This window comes from Pan troglodytes, chromosome 2 (assembly GCF_028858775.2).
Source record: "Pan troglodytes isolate AG18354 chromosome 2, NHGRI_mPanTro3-v2.0_pri, whole genome shotgun sequence".
Lineage (NCBI taxonomy): Eukaryota > Metazoa > Chordata > Mammalia > Primates > Hominidae > Pan > Pan troglodytes.
In genome coordinates this window covers 19,854,456-19,874,711 of record NC_086015.1, presented here as the reverse complement: position 1 = coordinate 19,874,711, position 20,256 = coordinate 19,854,456, and the positions used below count along the sequence as shown (strand labels likewise).

Genomic DNA, 20,256 nt, shown 5'->3' with positions numbered 1-20,256 from the left:
CCCAGGATTGTTTTTCCAGCTCTCTCAATAATTTTGTTATAAATTTTTAAAATTCCTGCATGGATTCTGTTGTTTACAACAAAGAACTTTAACCAGTATAACTTGTCAAAGTCTAAGGTGAAGGAATATTTCATTGCCTTTGAATAAAATAACTCCAGAATATTTTAGCTCAGAACTCCCTCCTACCATCATCTACCATATTTTAATAGATATTTTAATTTCACCTGGTTTTAAAATTCTAAAATACTAGCACTTAAAAACATACTACTGATTCATATTAACCAAGATACTTGCTAATTTGTTTATTTTTTTCTTCAGGTTTCAGCTTTTTTCTTGTTGGAGTATATTTCCTAGGACTTCTTTGAATGAGTATGTGTGCATCCTAAATTTTGAAAATGTGTTTATTTTGTCCTTTCTCTTGAAAGATAGTTTAGCTAGGTATAGAATTCTAGTTTCTCAGTTTTGGTCTCTTAATACTTTGAAAATATTTTCCATCATCTTCTGTCACAACTGTTGGTGATAAATCTGCTGACAGGATGATAGTCATTTCTCTTAGGGTAATTTGACTTTTCTCAGTGGTAACTTTTAACATCATTTTGTTATGTTTGGTATTCTTTAATTTCATTACTATGTACAGGTCTCAATTTCTAAAATTTATTCTGCTTGAGACAATGTACTCCTTTGATCTGACAACTCACATTTTTCAAGTCTGAAAATTTCTCAGACATCATCTCTGGAGATCACCTCTCCTTCCTTCTCTCCTCCTGAAACTCTTTTAAATATATGTTGGACCTTCTACTTCCAGCCTCTGGGTCTCTGAACTTACCTTTGCTGCCTTTTCTTTTTCTTTCTTTTTTTTTGAGATGCAGTCTTGCTCTGTCATCCTGGCTGGAATGCACTGGCATAATCAGAGCTCACTGCTCAGCCTTGAAGTTCTGGGCTCAAGGGATCCTCCCACTTCAGCCTCCCAAGCAGCTAGGATTATGGATATATGCCACCATGCCCAGGTAACTTTTATTCTTAGTAGAGATGAGGTCTTGCTACGCTGCTCAGGCTGGTCTTGAACTCCTCACTTTAAGCAGTCCTCCTTCCTTGGCCTCCCAAAGTGCTGGGATTACAGGTGTGAGCCACTGTGCTTCGCCCTTTTGCTGCTTTGTTAGTCTGTTACATGCATTTTCATAAGATAGGGATTATCTGGCTAAAAAGCCTTAAATATTTATCTATTTCCTACCACATAAGCTGCTCTTCTGGCTTTCAAGGTCCTTATGCATCCAGGCTCTGCCATTGATTAGTTGGGTAACTTTGGGAACACACAATTTCTTTGGGCTCCAGTTCCCAACATAAAAAGGTTAATAAAAAATTTAAATGAAGCAAGCATATAAGGTGCTGTGCAAGTGCCCAACAGTAAAAATAGTAGTAGAACAGTAAATAAAACGTGGTGTGGCTGCCTAGCTCACAGCAAATACCCTGGCGGTCACATCTGTATAACATCTTTCCTTCTATCATTTTGGACATGAATTCTGAATGGAGACTGTCATCAGCCCCAAGACCTTGCAGTAGTGATTGGCTGAGGCATGAGCACATGAGTCTAGTCCAGCCAATTAGTCATTATTTCAGATGTCTCAGGAATATTGACTCTTTTCTTTTTATCACTGCAGAGTACTTAAAATGTGTCAGTGGAGCTACTGGCTGTAGTAATAGAGAAAAAGAAAGAGACGTGGAAAACAAGAGAGAAAAATTGATTACTGGCAACAATTAAGTTCCTGGCCCCATTGGCTTCGATGATACGGTTTTTTTTGGTGTTAAGAATTTCCCTAATATGTAAATATTTCATTATAAGCAGGAATAGCCTTATAATGAAGATTTTAAAAATATTAGAATGTGAATATGCACCTTATTTTTGCTCAATTGCATAGTGTTTTTTTTTTTTTTTTTTTTTTTTTTGAGACAGAGTCTCACTGTGTCACACAGGCTGGAGTGCAGTGGCACGATCTCAGCTCACTACAGCCTCTGCCTCCCAGGTTCAAGCAATTCTCGTGCCTCAGCCTCCTGAGTAGCTGGAATTACAGGCATGCGCCACCACACCCAGCTCATTTTTGTATTTTTAGTAGAGACAGGGTTTCGCCATGTTGGCCAGGCTGGTCTCAAACTCCTGGCCTCAAGTTATCTGCCCATCTTGGCCTCCCAAAGTGCTGGAATCACAGACATGAGCTACTGCACCTGGCCGTATAGACTTTTTTTTCCTATTTTTTTCAGCAGCTATGAAAATGTACAAGGCATCTTCAAAAAGTTCATGGAAAATGCATATTATGAAAAAATATGCATGGATTTTAATTTTTCCTTTTTTTTTTTCTTTTTGAGACAGAGTCTTGCTCCATTGCCCAGGCTGGAGTGCAGTGATGCCATCTTGGCTCACTGCAACTTCTGCCTCCCAGGCTTAAGTGATTCTTGTGCCTCAGCCACCCAAATTATTGGTATTACAGGCACGCACCACCACATCTGGCTAATTTTTGTATTTTTAGTAGAAACAGGCTTTGGCCACATTGGCCAGGCTGGTCTCAAATTCCTGGGCTCAAGTGATCCACCTGTCTTGGCCTCCCGAAGTGCTGGGATTACAGCCATGAGCCACTGTGTCTCGCTGGATTTCAATTTTTTTTCACCAACATAAACTTATATTAACTTGTTATAATGTATCTGAACAGGATACAGTTTGCAGCACTAAGAAGGATAAGACGTCAGTTTGAAAAGAGCCCATATCAGAACAACATGAATTCTGTTAAAATTGAGGCAAGAACAAACCTCAAGTTTATGGTGAAGCTTGGGTGGAAGAATGGTGAAATCGTTGATGCTTTATGAATAGTTTATGGGGACAATGCCCCCTGCCCCCCAAAATAAGCAGTTTACAAATGGATAACTCATTTGAAGAAGGGACAAGACGATGTCAAACATAAAGCCCATAGTGGCAGACCATCCACATCAATTTGTGAGGAAAATATCTTGTTTGTATCCTAATTGAAGAAGACTGACGATTAACCGCACAAACAAGAGCCAACACCACAGACATCTCAATTGGTTAAGCTTACATAATTCTGACTGAAAAATTAAAGTTGAGCAAACTTTCAACTCAATGGGTGCCCAAACCATTGGGCCCAGATCAGTTTCAGGCAAGAGAAAGGCTGTCAATAGAAATTTTAAACAAGTAGGGTCAAGACCCTAAAACACTCGTACACTTCTTCAAAGAATTCTAACAGATGAAACATGGCCTTACTATTATGATCCTGGAGACAAAGCACAATCAAAGCAATGGCTACCAACAGGTGGAAGGGTCCAGCCAAAGCAAAAGCAAATCAGTCAAGAACAAAGGTCTTGGCAACAGTCTTTTGGGATGTTCAAGAGATTTTGCTTGACTTTCTGGAAGGACAATGAATGATAACATCTGCTTATTATGAAAGTGTTTTTGAGAAAGTTAGTAAAAGCTTTAGCAGGAAAATGCTCAATAAAGCTTCACTAGAGAGTCCTTCTTCAACATAATGCTCCTGCTCATTCCTCTCAACAAACAAGGGCAATTTTGTTAGGATTTTGATGGAAAGCCGTTAGGCATCCACCTTATACTCCTAATTTGGCTCCTTCTGACTTATTTTTGTTTCCTAATCTTAACAATTCTTTAAAAGGCACGCATTTTTCTTCTGTTATTAACATTACATTATTACTGTAAAAAAGACTGCATTGACATGAATTCCCAGGACCCTCGGTTCTTTAAGGATGAACTAAATGGCTGGTATCATTGCTTATCATCTTGAACTTGACAAATCGTATGTTGAGAAATAAAGTTTATATTTTAATTTTAACCTTTAATTCTATTTCCCACAAACATTTGAAGTACCCTGTAATTGCTGTCATAATAATAATATAGTGTAATGGTCCTTCAGAGTTTTCCACAGCCTTTCATATCACTATCTTATCTGATGGTGTGAGATGAGTAGGCCAGGAAATGTTAAGCTTAGTTTTTTTATGAATGTTGAAACTGAGACACAGAGAAGTTAAATGGTGTTCATGGTGCAGAAGGGTGAGAACCCAGCTAGGTGTGAAGCATCATCTATAAGGAGAGCTCCATGCCTACTATAATGCAGATGGTACATCATAAAACATTTTCATTAATTACTGTTAATTAGAAAATTTCAAAAGAGTCCTGGAAAGTTTCATTAGCTTCAATCACAAAATCTATTAAAATGCATATTTAGTCCATAAATTCATACTCTCAAACACACTTACATTCTCCCAAAAAATCATCTTTGCCATGTTCCTAATCAGGTTCTCATTGTGTTTTTAAATTCTAGAAATTTAACCTAGAGGAGAGATTATTTGGCGGGAAGAGGAGGGCTATATTAATTCCTGGCTCAACATCCATAGTGCTTTACAGGCTTACTTATAAATGAGGGTAAATCCTAACACTCCCAGGCCAAGATAGAACACGATTGGATATGGCACATTGGTAATTATTTACAAAGCTAACTTGTAATCACAAAGTACTGTAGTAATATTATCACAACATCTTTGTTTTGGAGAACTCAAATGCTTTCACGACATTAACTCATTCACCCTCACTGAACTGATAAGGAGGGGTTGGGTGACAAATAGTATCTCTATTTTATCTGCTGGAGTTGAAATAAAGGGTAAAGGAGCTACTGAAGAGAATGCAAAGCAAGAGCAGTTTGATTTCCTTTTCAGCCTCATTATGACGGTTAGATCACAGTTATGAGAATTCCTCCATTTTAAGTAGAAAATATCATGACGAGGGACATAATTTTAGGTAAGAAATTGTTTCAATGGAACCATGGCATGGATATGTCAAAGAATATTGGAAGGGTCGTACTATCAGTTAATCAGGTGTGTTTTTTTTTATCTTGCACTCTATTTTCTTTTTTTTTTTTTTTGCGTGGCTAAAGCTAAGTTTTTTGTTATAAGTGCAGCATTACAATAATCTGATAGTCCTGACGAAGATCTCCATTTCTCTAGACTGCCATTAGGCGCGAATCGATTCTCTAAAGTCCATCCCAAGAGACACAACTGATGTAGTGGGTAGAAGAGACTTTTAAAAACCGACCCTGACGTCACACATTTGTGTTTTAACCATCTGCACCTTTTATAAACCAGAGGCTGGAGCCGCCCGGGCGGACAGACCCAGGCGCACAACAATCTTCTCCCACACGAGCCTGGAATGGCAACAGCGTGCGGCTGGCTAAGAAAGAAAAGCCGTTTCAGAGCTGCGGGGTGGCGTGGGGGTGTGTGTGGCAGGATGAGGGAGTCATTCCTCTTCTCCTCCATCCAAGGATGCTATTTATTAGAAATCCTGCACATCTTTTTTTGTTTGTTTGTTTAAGAAAATTGATTTCTCTCGAGTGGGAGGCAAAATGCTTCAGATGCGAAAGAAGGGGTGGAGGCAACAAGCCTGGCTGGGGAGCTTTCAAGGGAAAACCACACAGCTTAGCTTCGGATTGGGACTACGGGCAGAAAAAGGATTGGGCGTCCACAACCTGTTCGGCTGCGAAGACGACGCCCTTCCGTCCAGAGTGCCAGCATCACCCCCGCCCCTCACCCGGTCTCGGCCTGCAGCCCCCGGGGAGGACAGCAGCGCCCCCCATTCCGTGACCACCTCTCATCCCACTCCTTGGCTCCCCACCCTCCCCAAACCCAGGGGCACATTCTCACGCTTTCTCCACGTGCAAGTCCGGCTCGCCCATCGCCACTCGCCGCCGCCCCCAGGTGCCCACCCCTTCCAGCCCTTCCGGTCCCTCACCCAGCTCCTTAGTCTTGCCCTGGCTGAGGGAGGCGTCCGCGCTCCACCTCCACGTGCGAGTCCCGGGCCGTTCCCCACCTCCCCCCGCCACCTCCGCCCCGGGCTCCGCCTACCACGCCTGAGGCGCGCGCCTGGGAGCCGGGACACCTGGCCGCCCTCCCCCGGCCCGCACCCCTGCCGACTCCCCCGCCCCGCCCGCGCCACGGCCCCGCGCCCACCCTTGCGGCTTCCTCCGCCTGCCCCTCCCATCGCGGGAGGCGGGGGGGCACCAGCGAGCGCGGCGGCGTGGCCAATGGGCGCTCGGCTTACTCTGGCCTCTCCCCCGCGTGGCCGCCAATCGCGGCGGGCGGTGGTGGTAATATTGTGGAGTTTGGATGCCGCCGCTGCCGCGGGCTGGAACGGCGCGGCCGCGGGGGCTGCCAGGGTATTTCGGGAAGGGGGCGTGAGGAGGCGGCGGCGGCAGCGGCGGGTAGGGCAGGCAGCAGAGGGAAGGAGAAAGAAAGGAAGGAAGAGGGCGGGGAGTCCTCAGAGGAGGAGGCGGGACCGGCCGGGCACCTCACCTCGGCGGCGGCGGCGGCGGCGGCGGGCGGCCGGGGAGGCGGCGGCGCCGCCCCCTGCCCGCGGTCTTCTCAGCGCAGTCGGCCGCGGACCCGCTGGTCCCGGGCAGCGGCCAAGGCTACTGGGGCGGGAGCAGTGGGCCGGGCGGCGGCGGTAGCGGCGGAGGAGGAGGAGGCTGGAGTGGGCGCGGAGGCGACCGCCATGGCGTTCCTCAAACTCCGTGACCAGGTAGGTGAGGGGCTGCAGGGCGGGATCGCGCCGTCCGGGAAGGAAGGGAAGCAGGGCGGACCGGCGGTGTGGGCCGCTGGGGCGCCCGTTCGGCGGGGTGGTTGCGAGGGAAACGGGGGTCCTGCCCCGGGGACCTGCGCGAGACGGCGGGCCGGGGTCCGCGGGCGACCCGCCTGTCAGAGCTGCCGGGGCCTGGGTGAAGCCCACGTGCCGACGGGGGTCTAGCCGCTGCAGCAAGAGGGGCGGGTTCCACGCTCACCGCCCTCGCGTCGGGCGAGCTGCCGGGCAATCGCTTCCTCTTTCCTGCCAGGTGAGGCTCGGGCCTAACAGGTGGCTTCCCCGCTGCCGGGCGGGAGCGGTACTGGCGGCCGTGACCCAGGGTCACGACCTTGTTCTGTTTGCTTGGCTGGGTAGTGCGAGGGACTGTCTCTCCGGGTTAAAGGCAATTGATTCCGCTTAGCGACTAGTTACTCAATGCAAGTTTCCAGACTTGTTTTGACATTTTGTGCACCATCTTGTTACTTTTCTTGACTTATGAAGAGCTGGTCAAAGAATACAAGTCAAAATGACTTGTAATTCTCTGGAACTGAAAAACTACTTTGTATCTAGGAACGAAATCGCAACTGTATCTGAATGTTTTGTACACCTAAACATTTGGAAAGATGGGTAATAAGGCTTTTGAAGGATCCGGACGCTGCCAAACATTTTCCCCCTCTTTTAAGGAAAAGGAAAATTAATGTGTGACATTTACACATTAATTTGTCGCAAGACACTTACTAGTGTTGACAACTTATTTTTGCCATTGTTTTCCTGAACAGAAGATGTTGAACAGATTTGAAGGGAAAATAACTTGGATGTTTTGGAAAACTATTTTGAAAGTGAGCACCCCGTTTGCGAAAACAATGGGGAAGAACCTGAGACTATTTTTTATATTACTTAATAAAGATTGCACCTTAAATTCTGAATCTAATATCAAGAATTCTCATTTCATAAGTGAATTTTATGTTTAGGCTGATCGCAGACCTTGTGTATCATTAGGTATCAGAATGGTCTTGCCTGGTGTTAACATCAGGTCATGATACTTTGAAAAACTACAGTTTAGTCAATACAGTTTATACCTTGTATTTCAAATTATACAACTGTTCTGTCCTATAAGAGAGCCACTAGCCACATGTAGCAATTTAATTGAAATTAAACCAAGTTCCATAGTTTTGCTAGCCACATTTTAAGTGCTCAGTAGACTTATGTAGCTATTGGCTATTGTATTGAATAGGACAGACATAGAACATTTATCTCATTTCAGATAGTTCTACTGGACAGCAGTGTTAGAGAATAGCAGGTAAAGCACAGTTATAGCAGGAACCATTTCTGCTAATTCCAGTACAGTCCGTGCATCTTATACTGTTAACAGTGTGAAACTCGAGATCTGGGTTTTCCAGTAACCTTTACCAGTCAAATGGCACTTTGTGCTTCCATTGTTAATGGTTGAAGTAATGACTGATCGATGTTTTCCTTTGTTTCTAGTCCTGCATTTTTGAAAAAGTTGTTTTTGTGATATAGATTACTATGTGCATTAGAAATTTGGTGAACTTTTAGGAGAGACTCATATTTGATTCACCATTAGGTTTTAACAGAAACAGGATTGTGTTTTTCAGGATTGTGTTAAGCAAAAGTGCAACTGGATTTTATTTTGGAATTGCAATTGTGAGAAAATTGTGATGCCACTCCAGTCTTATGTATATCCATTAATCTTCAGTGGTAATATTGAGCTTTAAAATGCCACTTGCGGCCAGGCGCGGTGGCTCACGCCTGTAATCCCAACACTTTGAGAGGCCGAGGCGGGCGGATCACTTGAGGTTAGGAGTTCAAGACCAGCCTGGCCAACATGGTGAAACCCCGTTTCTCTTAAAAATACAAAAATTAGTCTGGTGTGGTGGCACGCACCTGTAATCCCAGCTACTCTGGAGGCTGCGACAGGAGAATCGATTGAACCCGGGAGACAGAGGTTGCAGTGAGCGGAGGTTGCACCACTGCACTCCAGCCTGGGCGACAGAGCGAGACTCCATCCCAAAAATAAATAAATAAATGTCACTTGTAAACCTAATGGCTCAGGGAGAAAGAACATTGAGGTTTTCCTCTAAACTACTGAGTAATTGGCTCATCTGGTCTCTCTTGGAAGACTTTGAGAAATAAGTGTGGTTTTGCCTAGTTTAAAGGGAATAGCTGTTTTTAGAGGGCATCTTATATGTTGTTTTATTAGCCATTGGAATTGATGGTAAAAATGAAATAGAAAGCAAATACTCTTAAACTTTCCCATCTACAGGAAAAGCAGGTCAGCTAGATTATTTTGTTTGGAGTAATGGAGAAGATACGGGTAAGGACATACAGACTTCTAAAGCTGGATGGTACTTGCCATAGCTTTTAGCTCAAAAGCCTTATATACACTTGACATAGGAAGTAGCAGAATGTACTTTTCTAGGTCTGTTTCCCTGTTCACCTTGTATTTTGTTTTCTTTTGGCTTTGTAAACTACAGTTTAATACATATAAGCTACAAATGCAAAAGGGTTGTTTTTCTTTGTGCATTTAAGCATCAGGAGGGTTCTAGATGGTTTAAACATAAAATCAGTAAGTAAAGCAATTTGTTCTCATAGCCAGTCAATTTGAATAAGGTAATTTTCTCTCATTTTGTGCCACCACCTAATTATGGGGGTAAGAAGTTATTACTGCATTGCTTTCTGACTATGAGTAGATGAAAATGATTTTTAATTGTAAACTGAAAATAATTTTTTTTCTGTTTATAGGAATGGACACATTTTTTCCTTGAATTTTCACTTTAGTTTGAATAAATTTGTGACAATTGCAGGGTTTTTTCTAACAGATAACAGTGTTACAGTTTTTATTCTTGCAGTTGGTATGTTAAAATGTAATCATCCACAATTACATTTTAATTTATCAGCAGTACACCCTAATAAGAAGGGTAGAAGATCATTGTTTAGGGATCACAGACTCACAACCAGTAAGCTAAATGGTAATTGACATTGGGCTTCAGTGTTTAGAAGACAACAGGGAGTAGTGGACATCATGGCAAATAAGAACAACAAGTATGTTAGTGGCTGCCTAGCTTCAAGCCATTGTTGCAGTGCTAGTGTGCCTAGCATTTTTAGAACTCCATTTTTTTTTTTGGAAGCCAGAAATCCAGATTGCTAGACAAAACCTCTCTCTACAGGTATTTGTAAACGTTGGCAAGTCGGTAGCTACCGTTGACAACAATTAATGCTTTGGTTTTAAAAAGGGACTAGTAAGGAACCAGTTTATAACTGCTGGTTTAGATCAGTTTGAAAAAACAAAACTACAAAATAAGATTCCCATTAAATACAGTTTTCTTCTAGATAAAACAGCCAGTGTGGTCAAAACACTTTTTAAAAATTGCGATAAAGCCCACATACCATAAAGTTCACCCTCTTAAAGGGTACAGTTGAGTGGTTTTTAGTATGTTCACCAAACTGTGCAAACCATTATCACCATCCAATTCCGAAATATTTTTATCATTTCCAAAAAGAAACCCTATACCCATTAGCTGTTCCTTTCATTTCCCCCTTCTCCCAGCCCTGGCAGCCACTAATCTACTTTGTGTCTCTGAATTTGCCTATTCTGGATATCTCAGATAAATGGAATCATACAATATATGGCCTTTTGTGTCTCATTCACTTAGCATATTTTTAAGGTTCTTCCATGTTGTGCACGAATCTGTTGGTCATAAATTTTTGTATCATGTTTAGGAATTCCTAAAAGAAGTTCCTGTACTCAGGTCATCTCACTGCCTTCCGTGGTATGCATATGTGTAATCTGGGATAGTATTTATTTCTGTTTTTGGAATTTGTTTTATGAACTTTGTTTGCAGCAGTACTAAAGGGTAATAGCTTTTACATTTGGATCATTTTTGTGTAGGAGCCATCTTTGTGTGCTCCCTTATGGGTTAATGGTGAGGACTGATATGTTTAAGGTGTTGGGTTTTTTTTGTTTTGTTTTGTTTTTTTAAACAGGGTTGGCATATATCAGTGAGAAAGGTGTTGGATGGATGTGAGTAACTTAACCACTATTTTGGATAGTTAGTAAGTTCTTATTTGATCAAGTACACACTAAGAGTGGAACATTGTTTGAGGGGAAAAAAACACACAAAAAATGACGGTTCTTGGGAAATCTTACAATAGGGGATACAGAATGCATGAAATACTTGAAGAACAACACTGATGCCCAGATATTCAGGTACTCTATGTAGGAGGTGTCTTCCTGTTTGGTTTTTGTTTTTGTTTTTTGAGACGGAGTCTTGCTCTGTCACCAGGCTGGAGTGCAGTGGCACGATCTTGGCGCATTGCAACCTCTGCCTCCCTAGTTCAAGCAATTCTCCTGCCTCAGCCTCCCTAGTAGCTGGGACTACAGGCGCCCACCACCACACCCAGCTAATTTTTGTAATTTTAGTAGAGACGGGGTTTCACCATGTTGGCCAGGATAGTCTCAATCTCGTGACCTTGTGATCCACCCACCTTGGCCTCCCAAAGTGCTGGGATTACAGGCGTGAGCCACCATGCCTGGCGTGTCTTCCTGTTTTGTGCTGGAGATGACAGGGGACACAAGGGCGAAGTAGCTACCATCTCTACCCTTACAGATCTTAGAAGAGGGCAAAAAAAAAAACACATAGATGTAGGGTAAGTGAGATACATCACATGAAGAGGCTTATAGAGGCTGAAGGAAAACATGTGAAGCATATTAATTGAAAATGTAACATACAGTTCAAAAACAAGTTCTGTGTTTCCTCACTTTTTGGATACCTTTTGCAATACAAAATAGAACCTGGTGAGCTCTGTAAGAGGTGCAGATAACATGTTTCAGAATTTAAAAGGATCAGATAATCTGATTGTAAGTGGAGGGAAACCCTCATGGCAGGGGAGGTATTTTAGGTTCACCAGAAGTATATGTGGATGTTGAAAGCAAGCAGTTGTCAATGAAAGCAACAAGAGGGAACTGTGAAGGCAAGCCAGGAAGGATGGTTGGGATAATCAGGAGATAGTCTTGATTGGGGTGTGTAGTTGGAAAAGAGAAGATAAATTAGTTAACAGTGACTACATTAAGTACTTTGAATCCCAGGCTGAGAAGTTTGGACTTCATTGGTAAGTGATGGGACGTTTGAGCTGGGCCTCCTTAAAATAGGGCCTGCGAAGGTTTTGGCAAGAATGTGCAGGTATGGATCCTCAGAGGGGTCCATGATCACTGAAAGTTAGATAACCATTACAGGTTTTGGAAGAGTAGATTACAAAAGGCAGACAAACAGGGACACCCAGGACCAGTTAGGTAGCTACTGCTGTAAATCAGAACATACGTAAAATATTTTAGTACAGATCGAGAACATTAAGTACTAGGCGAAAGTTTGAATGAGAGTGAGTATATCTTAAAATATTTCTCATAGCTATATTAATGACCTGTTTGTATCTACAATTGAGAGTGTCTTGGATTTGTATGATAATTGGTAATTTTTTGGATACATAGCTCCAGTAGGGTAAATTCAACATTATGAAAATACAATTAAACATTGATTTTAGGGCTGGGCGTGGTGGCTCATGCCTGTAATCCCAGCACTTTGGGAGACCGAGGCGGGCGGATCATGAGGTCAGGAGATCGAGACCATCCTGGCTAACACGGTGAAACCCCATCTCTACTAAAAATACAAAAAATTAGCCAGGTGTGGTGGCGGGCGCCTGTAGTCCCAGCTACTCGAGAGGCTGAGGCAGGAGAATGGCATGAACCCAGGAGGCGGAGCTTGCAGTGAGCCAGAATCGTACTACTGCACTCCAGCCTGGGCGACAGAACGAGACTCCATCTCAAAAACAAAAAAACAAAAAAAAAAACATAAAACATTGATTATGGTAGTTAAAGAGCAGATAACCCAAATAGTTAGATTTTGGATACATTTTTTCAGCATTTTGTCTTATTTCCTTTTTAATTTTCTAGTCTAATGTAAAATTTATATTCAGTGAATGTACTCATTCTGGACTGGGGTGAGATGCCCATGGAAAATACCCTGTACCTGGAGGAAATAGTTCAGGATTAGGTCTTTTGTTTTGAATAATGTATCCTATGGGCGGTTCACATCATATCAAATCAGTAACAAAGTAATACCTTAAATTTAAAGCCAAAATTAATGAAATTATTAGTTACTTAAAACAGTAATGTTTTAAACTGTTACTGGGATATTGTATACAATGTAAAGTTGAAGTGCTTTAATTTTTCAAATATTTTAGGTTTAATTTCCATTCCCATCCCTCATCCCCAATTCTTAGTTATGCTATTAAATTATTCATCCACCCTCCTTAAGCGATACTGATTTAAAAAAAAGTTACCAGGATTCTTCTATGTGTATGCTGATTGGCTTACATAGTAGAGTCTGGGTAGAATTATTACGCCTATTAGCTTTTGTGAGAAGGCTACTTTTGCCTAGTCAATTTGACATTCTTTTTTTTTTTTTTTTTTTTTTTTTGAGACAGAGTCTCACACTGTCGCCCAGGCTGGAGTGCAGTGGCACAATCTCAGCTCACTGCAAGCTCCACCTCCCAGGTTCATACCATTCTCCTCTCTCAGCCTCCCAAATAGCTGGGATTACAGGCACCCGCCACCATGCCTGGCTAATTTTTTGTATTTTTAGTAGAGACGGGGTTTCACCGTGTTAGCCAGGATGGTCTCGATCTCCTGACCTCGTGATCCGCCCGCCTCGGTCTCCCAAAGTGCTGGGATTACAGGCGTGAGCCACCATGCCCGGCGTAAGTTGACATTCTTATTGGTAAGGGTTTACTCGTCTAGATTTATCTATTTATAAATTTAAAGATATGTATTTTCTATTCCTCAGGATTTAAGGCCAAAGATAATATTAAAACATCTAGCACAAGACAGTTAAAATACTTTAAAAAGGCAATTGAGTAGAGAAATACTTATTTCAGAAACTTAGAATAAGAGTTGTTATAGATGAGAATTACATTTATTTCCTGTTACCAAAAATACTAAAGAAATACAGGTTTTATAATAAGGAAGCATAAATTAGTATAGAGAGGCAGCCTTTTCTCTTGAACAATTTCTGTATTAAAAAGTTTGATCTTTTTTATATTTTAACCAGCATTGAGATGTAATTCACACACAAACTTAAATTGTACAATTAAGTGTTTTTTAATATATTCACAAAACTGTGCAAGTACCACCAAAATCCATTTTAGAACGTTTTATGACAAAAACCTTTTACCCCTAAACTATCAACCCCCGAACCTCCATTCTTGCCAGCTTCTTGACGACTACTATTCTGTCTCTGTAGACTTTTCCTGTTTCACTTGGTGTGTTTTCAGGGTTCATCCACTTTGTAGCAAGTATTTGTATTTATTTTTAATTGGTGAATAATATTCCATTGTATGGATATACCATATTTTCTTCATTCATCAGTTCATGGACATTTGTGTTTACATTTTTTGGTTGTTATGCTGATACAAACATTTGTGTACAAGATTTTATGTAGACGTAAGTTTTCATTTCTCTGGGATATAGGAATGGAATCATTGGGTAGTATGGTAACTCTGTATTTAGCCTTTTGAGGAACTGTTCTGTTTTCTAGAGTGGCTGCACCATTTTTCATTCCCAGCAGCGTATGAGCATTCCAGTTTCTCCACATCCTCAATACTACTCGTTATTGTCTGTCTTAAATTATAGCCATCCTAGTGTGTCTGAAGTTGTATCTCTTTTATTTATTTATTTATTTTGACACAGAGTCTCACTTTGTCACTCAGGTTGGAGTGCAGTGGCATGATCACGGCTCACTGCAGCTTCAACCTCCTGGGCTCAAGTTATCCTCCTGCCTCAGCCCCCCAAGTAGCTGGGAGTACAGGTACATGCCACTATTCACAGCTAATTTTTTTTTATTTTTGGCAGAGATGGGTTTTTGCCATGTTGCCCAGGCTGGCCTTGAACTTACGAGTTCAAGCCATGTGCAGCCCTCCCCCTCCCCGGCCTACCAAAGTGCTAAGATTACAGGTGTGAGCCACTGCACCCAGTCATGAAGTAGTATCTTACTGCAGTTTTGATGCCTAATGATGTTGAGCATCTTTTCATGTGCATATTGGCCATTTGTGTGTCTTTTTTGGAGAAGTATTTATTTGTGATAAGGATATAGGAAAAAACAAACCCAGTTTCTCTTACTATAATCTGACAACATAGAATGCTTTTGTGAGCAAATGTGTCACATTTCAGTTTTCCCCCACATACCAAGGAAGCAACCAGTTCTTCAGCAAATTCTCCAGTGTACACCAGCTAGATGTCCTCTCATTCAGTTTAGTTCTGACACTGTCTACCTGTAGATATTGTCAGATCCACAAGTGCAGTCCCACAAGACTGCCTCCACTTCAGATGCCAGTTGCAAGCCCCAAGTTGTTTTACTTGGGCTTCTGATGACTGGCTATAAATTGGAGTTCCCATGACCCCCTCCTTGGGTTTGATTAATTTGGTGGAGCAGTTCACAGAACTCAGGGAAAACCTTATTTTTACTTATTTATTCTAAAGGATGTTACAAAAGGATAGAGATGGAAGAAATACATAGGGTGAAGTATGGCAGAAAGAGTAGAAGCTTCCATTCCCTCTCTGGGGATGCCACTGTCCAGGAATCTCCGTATGTTCAGCCCAGAAGCCTCCTGAACCCAACAGAAGAGAAGACAGAGACAGTAGGTGAGAAGGCCATGTAAAGATGGAGGCAAAGGTTGGAGTCATACAGTTCCAAGCCAGTGAACTCCAGGAGCCCAGATGCTGGAAAAGGCAAGGAAGGACTTCCCCTTAGTGTTCAGAAGGTCACCTTGATTTCAGGCTAGTACTCTCCACAACTGTGAGAGAATACATGTCTGTTTTTTAAGCTACCAAATTTATGGTCATCTGTTATGGTCATTTGTTACCCCTAGGGAGCTAATATAAGGAAAAGTTTTTAGCTCTTACATTTAGGGCTGTGATCCATATTGAGTTGTTTTGTATATGCTATGAGGTAGGATTTCAACTTTCTCTCTCTCTCTCTCTCTCTCTCTATATATATATATATTTTTTTTATTGCATGTAGATACCCAGTTGTCCCAGTGCCATTTGTTGGAAAAGGTAATCTTTCCCCCATTGAATTGTCTTGGCATCTGTATCATAAATCAGTTGACTCTAAATGTGGGAGTTTATTTCTGGGCTCTCAGTTCTATTCCATTGGTCTATATGTCTGTCCCCATGCCAGTACCATGCTGTCTTGATAACTGTAGGTTTGTAGTGTACAGAGTCAGAGATCGCTTCCAACCCTGCTTACTTGGCTCTTCAGCTGAGTCTAGAAACCACATTGACACCAGGCAGATTAACAAGAGAAAAATATACAAATTTAATAAGTTTTCCATATACATGGTGATCTTCACAAGAGATTGAATTCTGAAGAAGTGACCAAAGCAAGATGCTTTTATACTTTTTAGACAAAGAATGATAAATTTGAGGAAAAATGATAGAACAAAGAAAATCTGGCTGGGGCAGAAAATTTTCTAGGGGAGTTAACTAGGAGATATATTGGGGAGGGGTGTGAAACAGGTAGAAGATAAGGATTACTTCCTTAAGAATATTTATTCAGGTCCATTGTAGCTTCCAATTCCAACTCTCTGGAAGTAAGGGTTATTTTTCTCTCCCTCGTATGGTGAGGGTACCCCTCCTAGAGGAATCTTTATGTCTTGGCTGCGTGTAGGAAGAGACAGGTTAGCTCACCCTGTCTTTGTAGAAAACTACAATTTCTCTAATGTTTTCAACTCAAAATAATCACTATACCAATCTGACTTATATCTTGGAATGACAGATCCTTCACTCCTTCAGTAGTAAGTTTGAAATTGGGAAGTGCAAGTCTTCCAATTTTGTTTTTGTTTTTTAAGATTTTGGCTTTTATGGGTCACTTGCATTCCCATATTTTAGCATCCATGGGTCAATTTCTGCCAGAAAGACAGTTGTAATTTCGATAGGTATTGCATTGAATCAATAGATCAATTTGGGAAATACTGCCATCTTAATGATAATAGTCTTTCCATGAACATGGGATGCTTTCCATTTATTAAGGTTCTTTAATCTCATCGTATCTTGTAGTTTCAAGAGTACAAGTTTTGGACTTTGTTAAATTTCTAAGGTTTTAAAATGCTATTGTGTATGGAATTTTCTTATTTTTAGATTGTTTATTGGTAATATATAGAAATACAAGTGATTTTATATATTGCTTTTGAATCCTACAACTTTGTTGAACTTTCTTATTAGCACTAATACTTTTTTAGTGGCTAGAGATAATTTTCCGTGACTAGAGATAATTTTGCTTTTTTCTTTCCAGTCTGGATGCTTTTTATTTCTTGCTTACTTGCCCAGACTAGAACCTCCAGTACAGTGTTCAGTAGAAGTGGTGAGAGTAGACATCCTTGTCTTGTTCATGATCTTTCATCATTAAGTATGATGTAGCTGTTGGTTTTTCATAGATGGTTTTTATTAGGTTGAGGAAGTTCCTTCCTATTTCTAATTTATCGATTGTTAGCTGCTGCTATTTTTTTTTTTTTTTTAAGATAAGGTCTCACTTTGTCACCCAGGCTGTAGTGCAGTGGTGTGATCATGGCTTACTTGCAGCCTAAACCTCCTGGGCTCAAGCGATTCTCGAACCTCAGCCTCCTGAGTAGGTGGGACCACAGGCATGCACCACTATGCCTGGCTAATTTTTTAATTTTTTTGTAGAGATGGGTCTCCCCTTGTTGCCCAGGCTGGTCTTCAGCTTTTGGGCTCAAGTGATCCTCCTACCTTGGCTTCCCAAAGCACTGGGATTACAGGTGTGAGCCACTGCATTCAGGTATTGTTAGCTTCTTAAACATAGATTAAATAGCCCCTGTCTTGCACAAGGTAGCTATTTGGGTATAATGAAAGTTTAGGAAAGAAAAATCCCCTGGTTTTAACCAAGATCACATTATTGTCAGAGTTTCTTCATTCTTAAGACTTCCAAATACTGTTTCTTTAGTGGTGATTCCCAAATTTGTGGTTCTGGTTTTGAGTTTTCACCTAAGTTTGAATCTCTCTAACATCTGCCTATTTGATAATTCCAGTTAGCTACATTTGTGTTGCCCCAAATTCAGCATGACTGTTTGTAAATTTATTTGACTCTGATTTTATTGTGCATCAAGTGCTATACCAGACTCCAAAGGACACAAGAGTGTGTTTGGAGAACTGTCAAGAAGTAAATATGGTTGCAACACAGAGGACTTGAAGTGAGAAAAAATGACCCTGTTGGAGATAAGGGCCAAATCATGAAGATCCTGTGTGCTGAGTTCTAAGTTGGAACTTTATTCTGAAAGCAATGATGAGCCACTGGAAGAGGCAAAGCAGGGAATCGGTGCAGGATTTTGTTTTGAATCAATTCGGGAAGATAGTATAGAATATAGGTTTGTGTTGAAGGTGAAGCTGGAGGCAGGTGGAACTGGAAGGAAGTGCTATCCATTTGAAAAGTGGTTTTTACCTAAGACACTGGCAAAAGGGATGGATTCCAGAGATACTTAGGATGTAAAATTGATAGGACTTGATAACTGGATAGTAGGGGCTGAAGGAGAAGGATGACTCTTCAGTAACTCCTAGGGATTTGACTAGAGGGCCTAAGATAGAGCATGCTGGAAGAGCTGGTTTGAAGGTGAGGTGAATTCAGTTTTGGATATATTGAGGTCCTTGTAGGACATCTAAATGGAGAAGTGTTTTTACAGTAGGCAGTTAAATGTGAGGCTGGGCTTTTAGGTGATAATTAAAGTGAATGAGGTCACTCAAGGAATGAGAAAAAGCTCATGGCCCGGCAGAGTATCATGGAAAATATGGAATGAATGGAGGAAAGAAAATCTAAGAAGCTACTAGAGTTAGGAAGAAAGCCATAAGAGATTGCTATCACAAGCAATCCCAGTTGCACCCTATATTCTCTTAGACATGAAGTCTTAATTTTTCCATCACTTTTTAGTTTTTCTTTATTTAGTACATTCTTTTAAATTTTTCATGGAAAAGTTTCTTGTTTGCTCCAAGTTCTTTACTTTCTAAGCCACTGTTTCCTAACTTTGGAGCATACATCAGAGTCACTTGGCAAGCTTAAATACATATTCTTTGGGATCCTATTAGACCTGCTGAATGATGATCTTCTGGGGGTAATGCCCCAGAATCTGTGTCTTAAAACCTCTTGTGGTAAAGACTAGCTTGCTGTTTACCAAACTTGTTTTCTTTTCTCCCAGGCCCCAGCTAACTTATATTTACTAGCCCTTTTGTGTTTGGGGATGGCCATATGATTGAAATCTGGCCATAGGAAATAAAGCAGAAGTGTTGAGTGTTACTTTAGTCCTGGCAAATAGAAACCTCCCTTGAAAGATTGTCTTTCTTTTCCACCTGCTGGCTGGGTGGTGGTTGCCAGAGCAACTTTGGAAATGAGGGGTCAAAGAGAACTGAACTTCTTTCAGCCTGGGTTGTCTCCAACCTCCTCAGGCACACCCAGCTGATCATTAACATAGATTTTTTGACTTTATGTGAGCATGAAATAAAAATAACCTATTCTGTTATGTGATAATTTGGGATTTATCCATTACAGCATCCACTATTACTTTAATCAGTGGAGCTCTTTCGATTGTTATAAAATGGTCAGAATTTAGGAACTGTTGCCCTTGGTTTATACTGTTTGTATTTTTTAACTCGTTTATATGGTAGGTAAGCTTTCAGCTGTTGACTTGCAGACCCTGTATATATTGTGTTTGTGAAAGCAGCCTCAGGGGCTTTACCCTGCAGAGCCACAGGGGCAGAGCTGCCCAAGGCCTTGAGAGCTCACCTCTTGCATCAGTGTGCCCTGGATGTGAGACATAGAGTCAAAGGAGATTATTTTGGAGCTTTAAGATTTAATGACTGCCCTGCTGGGTTTCAGACTTGCATGGGGCCAGTAGCCTCTTTGTTTTGGCCAGTGTCTCCCATTGGAACAGGAACGTTTACCCAATGCCTGTACCTCCATTATATCTTTCAAGTAACTAACTTGTTTTTTATTTTACAGACTCGTAGATGGAAGAGACTTGCCTTGTCTCAGATGAGACTTTGGGCTTGGATTTCTGAGTTAACGCTGGGACGAGTTAAGATTTTGGGAGACTATTGGAAAGGCATGGTTGGTTTTGAAATGTGAAAAGGACATGAGATTTGGGAGTGGCCAGGTGTGGAATGATATGGTTTGGCTCTGTGTCCCCACCCAAATTTCTTCTCAAATTGTGATCTCCACGTGTCAGAGGAGGGGACTGGTGAGAGGCTATTGGATTGTTGGGGCAGATTTCCCCCTTGCTGTTCTCTTGATAGTGAGCGAGTTTTCACGAGATGCAATGGTTTAAAGTGTGTGGCACATACCCCTACCTCCTGCTCCACCATATTAAGACGTGCTTGCTTCCCCTTCGCCCTCCACCGTGATTCTAAGTTTCTTGAGTCATACTTCTTATTAAGCCTGTGGAACTGTGAGTCAATTAAACCTCTTTTCTTTGTAAATTACCCAGTCTCAGGTAGTTATTTATAGCAGTGTGAGAGTGGACTAATACGTGAAGGTTAACAACAGCTGGCCTTTAAGGGA

General features: G+C 41.5%; 1 protein-coding gene across 14 annotated transcripts in view; it reads left to right on the top strand.

Moving 5' to 3' along the window:
- Positions 1–6,156: 6,156 nt before the first annotated feature.
- ANKRD28 (ankyrin repeat domain 28) overlaps positions 6,157–20,256 on the top strand; it is a 194,062-nt gene continuing 179,962 nt past the window's right edge. For 3 of the 14 annotated variants that reach the window (XR_010155115.1, XR_010155114.1, XM_063805478.1), the window contains exon 1: positions 6,163–6,583. Coding sequence is in view for 4 of the 14 variants with exons in the window: in XM_063805478.1 (XP_063661548.1) it covers positions 6,557–6,583 (27 nt within the window). In the remaining 10 variants the exon portion in view is untranslated. Of the gene's footprint in view, positions 6,584–20,256 lie in introns of all 14 variants that reach the window. The other 11 variants (XR_001712984.4, XM_009444969.5, XM_063805479.1 and 8 more) reach the window with 8 other exon arrangements.